General features: G+C 47.6%; 1 protein-coding gene across 1 annotated transcript; it reads right to left on the reverse strand.

The window, feature by feature from the left end:
- Nucleotides 1–37: 37 nt before the first annotated feature.
- Nucleotides 38–8,354, reverse strand: LOC138080760 (putative spermatogenesis-associated protein 31C2). The gene is made up of 5 exons (XM_068973622.1): nucleotides 8,338–8,354; nucleotides 7,799–7,806; nucleotides 7,077–7,134; nucleotides 1,564–5,870; nucleotides 38–102 (listed from the first exon to the last, which is right to left on the reverse strand). The coding sequence occupies exons 1-5, from the start codon at nucleotides 8,352–8,354 to the stop codon at nucleotides 38–40; spliced, it is 4,455 nt and encodes a 1,484-aa protein (XP_068829723.1).
- Nucleotides 8,355–11,056: the final 2,702 nt, after the last annotated feature.

The raw sequence follows: 11,056 nt of genomic DNA on the forward strand, positions 1-11,056 counted from the left end.
CGGGCCCAAGGAGGAAAGCTGGTGGTCTGTTCATTTTCTACAGGTCACTTTCATGCATGCTGGGTGATGCATCCCGTCTGCTGGCATCTTCCACCCTGGCCTCTGGAGTGAGTAAGATGAGAGCAGATGAGACTTGCTATGACCCCTGAACAGTCTGTGGGCCTGTTGAGTCCTACCTGTACCCTGGGAGCCTCCTTGGGCCACAGGTGTAGGTAGAGGTCACCGACTGTGAGTCTGTCCTGAGTACCCAGTCCTGTGAAAGCTGATTGCTTCAATGGGGAGAAGTGAAGCTTCTCTGCTTGAGTCTCTGCTGCCTCTGGGAGCTTGGCCCTCTGTTGAGGGGCTCCAGGTGGCTTCCCTCTGTCTGGGCCCAGGGAACTAGAGTAGAGGGGAGACTCTGGAGTGAGGCCACCATGAGCCATCAGGCCCCTAACGTCTTTCCTCTGGTCCTGTGGACGGTGGTGGGACACAAATGCTCCTTGGTAAATGCACCGTTGTGGGCGCCTCTTCCACTAACATCCTTCCCCTGCATTCCATCCTAGGGGCACAGCGTCCCACTCTCGGACCATGAGGTGCCTACACACAGAGTCACAACCGTGCTCATTCACTGGGGGAGGTGGGCTCTGTAAGCATGGCTGTCCTCTCCTCCAGGGCAGGGTGGGACCAGCCCTCAGAGGCTTCCATGCTCCACACTGCACACTCTCAGGGCTGGGAGTATGTGGTCCTCATTCTTGCTGCTGCTTCAGAGCACGAGAAAGGCAAAGGGAGGGTGACAAACTTAGCCTATCTTGTTCTAGCTGCATCTGGGAGAGAAAGGGGCTTTCAGGGTGGCGTCATCTATCCACTGTGACATAAGGACTCCCCTCCTTATTCTGACTGTGAGTTTCTCCCTAACTCTTCCTGAGCCTGAGGGGAATTTCAGCTTCTGAACACACCTCCCTTACCAGCTGCACAATATCCAGGTGGAGAGAGAGTAGGATAGAAGTGAGCAAGATCCTGAGAAGGGGGAGGTCCTTAGGTTTAGCTCACTGTGACATGTCCTAATGGTGTTGCTTGTTTCTGTAATGCTGGTATTATGGAAACCGAAGGTGCAGTTGGGAATTGGGGCACGGGTGAGTATCGATGCTGGGGTCAACCTCCCTCCATGGCCCCACTCCATGTGGAAGTCAAAGCAGGCACCTGGGAAGAGTGGACCCTGATGCCTTCCATTCCCCTCAGTAAGGCACAGACAGCCTACTACCCCTGCTCCTGAGAAAAAGCCATTTATTTCTGGTAAGAAGAAGCCTTTAGCACACAGAGGATGTGCTAACATGAGAGAAAATATTTATCTGCATGGTATGGATTTTTCTCTTGAGGAAGAGTTTTCCTACCTGTAATGCTGTGAAAAGCAGGTTCTGATTTACCAGAAGACATATTTCTGAAGGAGACCATGCCTTGGACAGTGGAGGGGATGGCCTGGGATGCTTGTCACTCTTGATCCAAGTTGGCAGGCTCTGCCTGGAGGGGGACCTGGATCCCTGGGTGAGAAGGCCCACTTGCTGTCCCTGGAACTGGTCCACTTACCCTTATTTGAAAAGCTATGGCACATCGGGGTAGCTTGGTGATAACGGGGTGTATCTCTCCTCATTCTCCTTTGTTCTTGGTAGGAGAGAATTCTGTGGTGGCAGTAATGTGGACCTATTGGGTCTTGGAATTCTGCTTGGTACCAATTTAACTCCGTGGCATGAGGTCCATGGTGAAACACCATCTTCTCTTTTAGGATCTGTCCAACAGCTGTTATGACAGTCTGAGCCTCAACAGCCCTGCTGTCCATGGTGGATTTGCTTTTGATTGATTCTTGGCTCTTGACACTGACTGTTTCAGGCTTGCCTTTTTGCAGGGGCTCTTCTGGTTCTTTGCATTTATTGGGGAAAATCCACTGCAGAAGGAGCTTAATCCTTTCTTTGAAGTGGCTTTCTGACAGAACCTGTCTCTTCTGTCGAAACTTACTTTTTAGGGACTCTGTTGATTCTTTTTTCTGGCCAGGATGGCTCATCCCTTGGGGTTGGTAAGCCCTCCGTTCTGCCAGTCCTTTTTGAATCTGTCTTAATTTGGGCCTTGTGTATTTCTCTCTCCCATCCTTGGGGACAGACTTCTTGCCTTGGCTCTTATATTTGAGCTGTTGTTTCATGTCCACCTGCTGCCCCTGGCTGCTCCCTTCACTTGATGTAGCATCATAGAGTTCTGAGGAATTGGATTTGTCTCCACTGGATAAGATCTGATAGGGCAGAGATTGCTGAGAAGCCAAGATGTTTGCAGCAAGAAACATATTTGAGTGACAGTCTTTGAGAAGTGTATCAGTGGCACAGTCTTGAAGAAGCACACCAGTTTCACAGTCTTGAAGGAGCACACTGGTGGCTTGGCCTTGAGCGTGATCCTGCTGGTCAGTGAACCCTTGAGACTCAAGCTTAAGAAACTGTCTCTCAAAGAGTAGATCTTCTGTATTTGAGGCAACAGATTTTGTATTCAATGAGGGGCTTTTATTGTACCTTGGAGACCGTAATCTCCTGAAATCCATATTAATGTCTAGGGATTTGACCTGCACACTAGGTTCCCTGGTGCCCTTCCCAGCTGAGTCTCCTTCCACAACCTCTTGGGCCCTGGAAGATGGGGAACATTCATCGAGGTCCACAACTATCACATTAGAGCAAGATTCTGGGGAGGCCTGCCCCCTAGTTTTCTTCTGTGGCTCACTGCTGGCCATTGCTGAACTTGGACTTGGCTCCAGGCCACCTTTCTCAGTTTCCACAACAGACTCACTGTGCCACATTCTGCTCACAAAGTTGTATTTGGGGGCCGGAGAAGATGGTTTGTTTTCCTGTCCAGTCAGATGGACATCTGAGGGCTTATGGGTGTCACCAGGTGTGGGTCCTCCCAGGTACCCGCAGGTTTTCTTAGTCGCCCATGAGGGGACAGGGAGGGGACTCTCCAGTGGGGCAACTGCCTCTGTTGTTATCAGTTTCTCTGCTGCGTGGGGCTGAGGAGGTTTTCCCAAGCCCTTGGTTAATGGGGCTGAGTGGTCTCCAGATTCACAGGTGGCCTTCAATGTGGGCCTTTGAACCTTTTTCAGCTTCAAGCAAAATATGAACTTAAGGACTTTGAAGAGTAGGCTCCACCTGTGCCTCACCCGAAACCTCATTGTATGTGCTTCCAGCTCCTGCTCGGTATACGGACTGAGGGCAAGAGACTCATGGGAGGGGATCATGGAGGCTTTCCCATCCTGAGAGGACTGTGTACTTTCTGTTTTCATGGGACCATTTGTCTCTCCCAGAATGTCTAAAACAAGGTTGCCAGCAAGCCTCGAATGATAGACTTTCACAGGGATCTCTCTCTCACAGATTTGCTCTCCCTTCCTCTCTGTAAGGACGCTTGAGACTGCTGGATGCTTCTTGTCTGGGCTCAACACTCTTTCTGACTCAGATTTTGCTCTCGGATCCTCCACTGGAGGGTTGGCTGAGAACATGTACAGATGTTTAGTGATCTTCCCCACACTCTGCCCTACATCATGGCGCAGGTCTCTCCCTGGTACGATTTGTGCTGGGCACTTGGACCTCATCTTTTGTGCATCCTGTCTCCTTTTGCCTAGACCTGCAGAGCATCTTGAGGGCCCCTCCCTGCCCTGTGCCTGACAAGGCCTTGGGTATCGATCCTGAGGCTGCATCAGTTTCTGAGATGCTTGGATTCTGTTCAACAGGCCACTCTGTTGCTGCGTGAACCTTTGGGAAATGTGGTGCTCCAGTTTCTCCTGCACCTCAGGGCTGATCAAATACCCAGGAAGGACGGAGACAGAGCTGTTAGCCTGGGAAGACCTGGTCTCCTGGGGTAGGTTGGGACTGACCTGGCTAAAGACTTGCTGAGAGTTTTTAACTGAAGAGGGTAGAGTTCTCTCTCTTTCTAGTTGTTTTTTCCGAAAGTGACTTTCCAGGTTTTCAATTGCATTTGAACTGAAAGACGATGCCTTATTTTGGACTGTAGGGCAAGATGTTTCAATGGACCCAGTCTGGTGTTGAGATGATGATGACTGGACTGAGCGAGAGGCTGATGGATGGACAGTTGTTTCGAACTGAGCCTGAGGTCGTGGATGATATAGGGGTATGACTGGAGTCAAGGATTGGGGTCTGGCCTGGATCTCCATATGAGCCCGAGAAGATGGCTGACAGAGAGGGATGTTTAGATTCAAGGGTATCGGTTGGGCTTGGATCTCCATGTGAGCCCGAGGAGGTGGTTGAAACTGGGGCATGGTTGGAGTTGAGGGTTGTTGGTGGTCCTGGACCTCCATGGAAATCTTAGATGTTGGTGGACATTGAGGCATGGTTGCCTGACCTCTACCTCCCCAAGGAAGGGGTTGGGCCTGGGTCTTCATGTGAGCCCAAACAGGTGGTTGAAACTGGGGCATGTTTGGAGTCCAGCGTAGGTGTTGGACCTGGGTCTCCATGTGAGCCTGAGGTTGTGGTGGTTGACACTGGGACATGGATGGAGTCCAGAGTAGGGGTGGAACCTGGGTCTCCATGTGAGCCCGAAGTGGTGCTTGAAATTGAGGCATGGTTTGAGCCAGGAGTTGGGATTGGACCCAGGTCTCCATGTGAGTTCGAGGTTGTGGCGGTTGATACTGGGACATGGATGGAGTCTGGAGTAGGGGTGGAACCTGGGTCTCCACGTGGGCCTGAAGTGGTACTTGAATGTGAGGCATGGTTTGAGCCAAGAGTTGGGATTCGACCTGGGTCTCCATGTGAGTTCGAGGTGGTGGTTGAAACTGGGGTATGTTTGGAGTCCAAGGAAGGGACTGGTCCTGAATCTCCACGTGAGCTTGAGGTTGTGGTGGTTGACACTGGGACATGGATGGAGTCTGGAGTAGGGGTAGAACCTGGGTCTTCATGTGAGCCCAAGTTGGTGGTTGAGAGTGAGGCATGGTTGAAGCCAAGATTTGGGCACTGGACTGGGTCTCCATGGAAACTTCAGATGATGGTTGACATTGTGGCATGATTGGAGTCAAGGGTAGGGGTTGGGCCTGGGTCTCCATGTGACCCAGATGTGATGGCTGCAACTGGGGCATGGTTGGAGTCAAGGATTGAGGTTGAGCCTGGGTGACAGGGTGGGTCAAGTGCTTGGCCAATGACAGTTTTGAAGTTACTTTAGCTGGAAGATGGAATGGTCTGGCTTTAGAGTGTTCATTAAATAAGACAGGGCATAACTCTTGAGCTGACCCAGGTAGTGTGACAGCAGCTACAAGAGACTCACTGTGCAGAAAGGGGAGACCCCAGAAGAGCTGGCTGCATGTCTTCTGTAGACAGTCCCCCAAAGTGTCAGGATATCGGGGCTTCTCAGGACCAAGCAGCTGTTCATGTTTGCCTTTTATGTTCCGGAAGTGTTGGTGACCCAAGGTGTCCTGTTTGTGACCCAGTGACTCGATCCTCTTCCCTGAAGAATTCAGGTGGTAGCCTGCCTCCTCCTCCTCTTTCTCTTTCCAAAACTTAAGTTCCACTCTCTTGGTGATTAGTATTTCCAGCAGCTCCTGGACATCAGGGTTGATAAAAGCGAGGCTACCAGCCTCTATCTGCCTGTTTCTGGGATCTCCCAAGAATGAAGCCTCTGGTGGGGAGAGGGGAAGGCTTTCTTTCTGGGACTCTAAGTGTGTCAAGGTGGAGAAGCTCCAAGCTTTGGCTGCTTCCTGCCACCAGGCCAGGCCAGGGGAGTGTGGAGATGACCTGTGTTGGATGGTGCCCAGTGCGAGTGCCGTAGAGTCACCCTGAGTGAGACTCATCATGGAGCCTGATGGTTTTGGGGCAGAGCAGGGTGCTGGAGGTGGAGAGCAGGCTCTCCCATGAGGGGGCCTTGGTGGGGAAGGGGAAAGAGCCAGTGGCCAGGGTGAAAGGCTGTCCAGGGGAAATAAATGCTCTGGTGTTGGAGAGGCACTCAGGTATGACTCTGAGTAAGTGGAAACTGAGCCTGGAGAAATGGTAGAAGCCCATGGTAGAGGCTGCTTGGTCAGAGGAGCTGGGGAAATGGTGGGAGCTGCCTCTTCCCTGCATGGTTGGTGGGCTCCAGCAGAAACTGCTTTGCAAACCTTACCAGGTGAATCTTGACATGAGACCTGATGAAAGCTGCCCTTGTCAGGGAACTTCCCTAGATGTCTGCAGGAGACATGAAGAACCAAGCTTCAGCCAGGAGCTGCCAGGCCAGGAGGACCAGACAGGCCAGGCAGGGGTGGGCAGCTGCACCCCACAGCCCTGCATGGCCCCAGTACTGACTTCACAATGCTCCTGCTGTTCCTCACCTCAGGGTGATAGCCATACCACCCCCCCGGGAATCCTCCTCCCAGCTCAGCCCCAGGCTGCCAGTATCCCTGGGCTCACACCATAGGCTCTAGAAGAACCCCCTAGAAAGAAAGGGTAGATTCTCTACCTTTGCAGAAGTGAAGTCAGGTCCCAGACCTCTTCCAGTGCTTCCAGGCAATCTCTGCAAGCTGGAAATCAGCAGACTGGGTCATGGTGGTGAAGATAGGAGCCTAGGGGTCTTACAGGAAGCTGAGTGCACCGTCTCTTTCAGGGGCACCATTGGGAGACTGGAGCCCAAGCACCAGTGTCCAATACCACATGACCCCTGACAGTGATGGTGAAGCTCGTGAAAGGGTTTATCACTCAAATTTTCCATATCCTTTACTCCTTGCTGCCCTCACAACCTACCTGTAGGGGAAATGGGCAGGCATCAGTCTGCAGTTGAATCTGAGCAAAGTTAAACCATGTGTGCTATGTGTACTGGAGGGCTCACCCCTCCCAGTCCAGGTGCTATTAGTCCAATACAGCCCACACGCCCCTTTGGTACAGAGTCTTTTTCAGGCCCCTCACAGCTACATTCTACACACAGAATCTGGGAAGTATCTGGATTCTGTTGTCCTTCTCAGAAGCCTCCCTGGGGGCTCTGTTTCTCACGGAAGAAGTCCAGCCACTGGCCCCCTCCGAGTCCGTGGAGCTGGGCCTCATGGCCAGAGAGGTGGGGACCAACTCTGGGGGCACTCATGGCTGGATGTCAGAACTCACCTTTCAAAGCTCCATTTCTCTTGCTGCTCCTGCTTCTTCCCCTTCTTTCCATTTGATGCTGAGAGAGAGAGAAAAAAGGGCAGCTTAAGACCCAAATCTCAGTCTCCCCTGTCTAGACAAGCATCAGGCACTAGTGTCCATACATAATATGACTTTCTACATTTCACGGACAGAGCTCTGTGATGTTTCTTTCCTTTCACTCATTTTTAAAGTGGATAAAATATTTTCTGTTTTCCTTCTTTGAAGAACTGCCGGTGACAGAATGAAACACCAATACTGCAGAGTGGTTTGAATCTTTATATTTTAACACTTGCTTCTTACAGCTGCTTTATTTTATATCCCTTGCACAACAACCTACAGGGCAAGCTGCCAAGCACTATGATTCAGAGACTATACAGTGCGCAGGCGCAGGTCGAGATAACCTTTACCTTGACTTATTTACTGCAGCTAAGACTTTGTTTTGGGGAACTTCCTTATCAACTTAGAATCCGTTTTGTCCCAGGGTCTGTTCCTTTTGAGGAATCAGAGAAACATCCTTGTGTGCAAGAAATGTTCTTTTCCCACGGGAACAAACAGGATTCTTAGCTGAACATCTTGTTTGCAAGAATGTTCAGCTCAGGTTGAGAGTCTCGTTTGCAAGCACTTCTCAACCTTCCTTAAACCTAGTTCCCTACACTGGGCAGAACATCTCGTTTGCAAGCACTTCTCAACCTTCTTTATACCTTGTTCCCTACAAAGAACAAAAGATGATTTTCAATGTGAGAGGTACTTCTTTTGTCACTGTTCCTCTGCTCAAGAAACACACGCATTCTCAGACTGTGGGTGAATCTTAGCTCCATCAGGTAGATCTCTGCTTCTTGATACCAGCCCCTGCTCTGAGGTTCTTGGGGCTTCAGCATTGCCAGAAGATCAGCCCTGAGACACTGTTCACAGCTGCTGAACTAGTGCTTAGAGAGTCCTGTCCTCTCCTGAGATTGAACTAAGTATCCAATCCTCAACCCCTGGTCACTTTGTTTGGGATATGCCCTGGAGCCCCTGCCACACCTGGACGCCTGATCTGAGATCTTTGGGTAGAAATCCTAGTGTTCACTATATCTCCTGCCCAGCCTGGTTTGTCCCTAGAGGCATGATATTCTATTTTTCCCTGAAAATAGATGTCCTGTTCTTTCCCACCGCAAGAATCTCTGGTTGATTCAGAAAAGTAGAAATCATAATAAAAAAGATTTCATATGCTTGTGAGTCTGGACCAAGGGTTCCTTACCTTTCTGATGTTTCCATGTTTCCTAAGGGGAGGAAAGGATGGGTTATTCTCCAGGTAGGGAAGGATCAGGAAAAAGAGCCCCAGTCCACACAGAAAGGCGAGGATGGTATCGATCGCCCAAAAAGGGGAGCTGGAGTTCAGCCAAATATCAAAAGTACTTTTCAGATAAAGGAGAGGATTTTCCTTCATCTGTATCACACTGCTGCCCTCAGGCAACTGAGTACAGGGTGTGCACTTGGGGACTAAAGTACTAGGCTCACATCACAGAGCTGTGGTCTGGTCACAAAGGGCCTTTGGGAGTAAGAGGGAGTAGCAGAGGAGGAGGCTGGACTGTAGCCCCTCCCTAACCATCCAGCCCTGCAGCCTCATGCATCTCCCTTCTCTGAGCCTTCCCATCCTACCTTCTCATCCTGTTAAGAGACATTAGTCAAGTGTTGCCTCTTTCTCCCTAGGACTCAGAGAATTCCAGGTTCCTTTGATATCACTGCTTGAGTCCCCATCAATACTTTAAAAAATCTGGAGTTCTCCCTGTAACTTTGATTAATCCCAGGTATTTTAAATTTTATGATATTTTTTTAAAAATTTCAGTTAATTTTGACTATATTCAACTACCAGGAATTAAAAGTTAGTAAAAAATTTTTGAAATTTCCAAGGCTGTGAAATATAAAGCAAATTAAACCTTCAGAGTAAATTTTTCATAAGTTTCCAGCATCCTTGTTTTCTGAACTCAGTACACTGAACAAAAAGTTTTGGAACACTGTACAGATACACAAACATCCTTTAAACAAATCAGCCCAGTGTTTTCAAATCTAAGAACCAAGTTTTGTTTTGTTTTGTTTTGTTTTGTTTTCAGTTCAAATGTTATCTTTCAGTATTTTTTATATGTTGGACTGCTAGCAGTCAGTTCTCCCAGCCTCTGTTTATCTGGGAATATTTTTATTTTGCCATCTTTTCTGATTTAATAGACATGGAATCCTTGGGTGACAATTTTTTCCTTCAGATCTTTTAATGTGGCATCTCACAGCCTTCCCTCTGCCGTTTCTGACTGGAAGTCAGTGATTAATCTTATTGTGGTCTCTTCATATATGGAGAGGAGAAGGAAATGGCAGTCCACTCCAGTGTTCCTGCCTGGAGAGTCCCATGGACAGAGGAGCTTGGTAGGCTGCCCCCTATGGGGTCACACAGAGCCACGACTGAAGTGACTTAGCAGCAGCAGCAGCAGCATATATGGAGAACAGTTTTTCTCCGGCTACTTTTTTTCCTTTGTTTTTCCACAGCTTGACCAAGATGTGTCTTAGAGTGGATCTGTTTCCTTTCATTTTTCTAGAGGTAAACTCTGAATCTGGAGAGTGGTTTTCATCAAAATTTTATAAACTTTCAGCCATATGTCTACAAGTAATTTTATTCTGTCCCCTTTCCTCTCCCTTCTTTCTCAGAGTCTCTTTCCTTCCACATTTGATGGTGTGCTGAATGGATGCCGTAGATCGTTTCCCCTCAACATTTTTTCTCTTTGTTTTTTACATTGATTTCCTGAATTCATCTTCAAGGTTATGGATTCTTTCTGCTTCCATCTCAAGTGTGATATTGAACCTATTTTTCATTTTAATAATTATAGTTTTCAATTCTAGGATTTATATTAGTTTCCTTTTTAAAAATAATTTGTAGCTATTCATTGAGTGTCTCTTTTAACTTAGATGAATAAATGAAAATCATATTTTCATCTAATTCTTCGAGCATGTCTCCTTTAGTCCATCTTGCAGTTATCATTATTTTGATATTTTAATGTTTTGACCTTCATCTGAATTTATAAGTGATATGTGAGTCATATGTGATATATTATATAAATGCGTTACTCACCACCGTTTCAACATTAGAGTTTTCTGATTTTAACTGTGTACTTATCTGTCCCAGGGAGTTTTATACTTGGATATATTTTCCTTTTCCTAATTAGCATCTTTTCATTTCAGCTTGTAGAACTCCTTTTAACATTTCCTATTAGACTGATCTAATGGTGATGAACATTTGCTTGTTTGGAAAATTCAATGTCTCCTTCAATTCTGAATGACAGTTTTGCTGGGTATTGTTTCTCTGAATTAACTTTCTGCCCCTTGCTCTGCCTCTTGTCCTTTCTCCCTTATAATTCATATCGTAGGTCCACTTGATGGTGCCCCTTAATTTCGTGTGCTTAACTCCACTCTTTTAATTTTTCTTCTTTCTCTCTGAGGAGGTGAATTCCACAGTTTTGTCCTCAAGTTTTCTGATTCTCCCTTCCACTAGTCCATTGTCGAATCTCTCGGTTGATTTTTCAGTCCAGGTGCTGTACGGTTCAGATTTATGGCTTCTGTTTGGTGCTTAAAAATAATTTTTTTCCTATCTCTTCATTGAAATTCCTGTTTTGTATATGTATTGTTCTCCTGATCTTGGTGAACATGTTTTTAACAATTATTTCAAACTCTGTATCATGTAAATCACTTCTGTTCATAAGAATAAGGACTGTTTCTAATCTTTTGTTTGTTTGTTTGTTTGGAACACTGTCCTCTGTTTATTTAATTTCCCTCACTCTCTCTGTTGGTTTTGCACAATAGATAAGATAGCCACCTCTCCCAGTCTTGACAGAGTCATTTCACATTGAAGGTGAGACTCACTAATCAGCTCAGCCTGGGTTCTTGATTGTTTCTCAAATTTTGTGGGTTTTTTTCAACCACACTCTTTGTTCTTG

Source organism: Capricornis sumatraensis, chromosome 6 (assembly GCF_032405125.1).
Source record: "Capricornis sumatraensis isolate serow.1 chromosome 6, serow.2, whole genome shotgun sequence".
Taxonomy (NCBI): domain Eukaryota; kingdom Metazoa; phylum Chordata; class Mammalia; order Artiodactyla; family Bovidae; genus Capricornis; species Capricornis sumatraensis.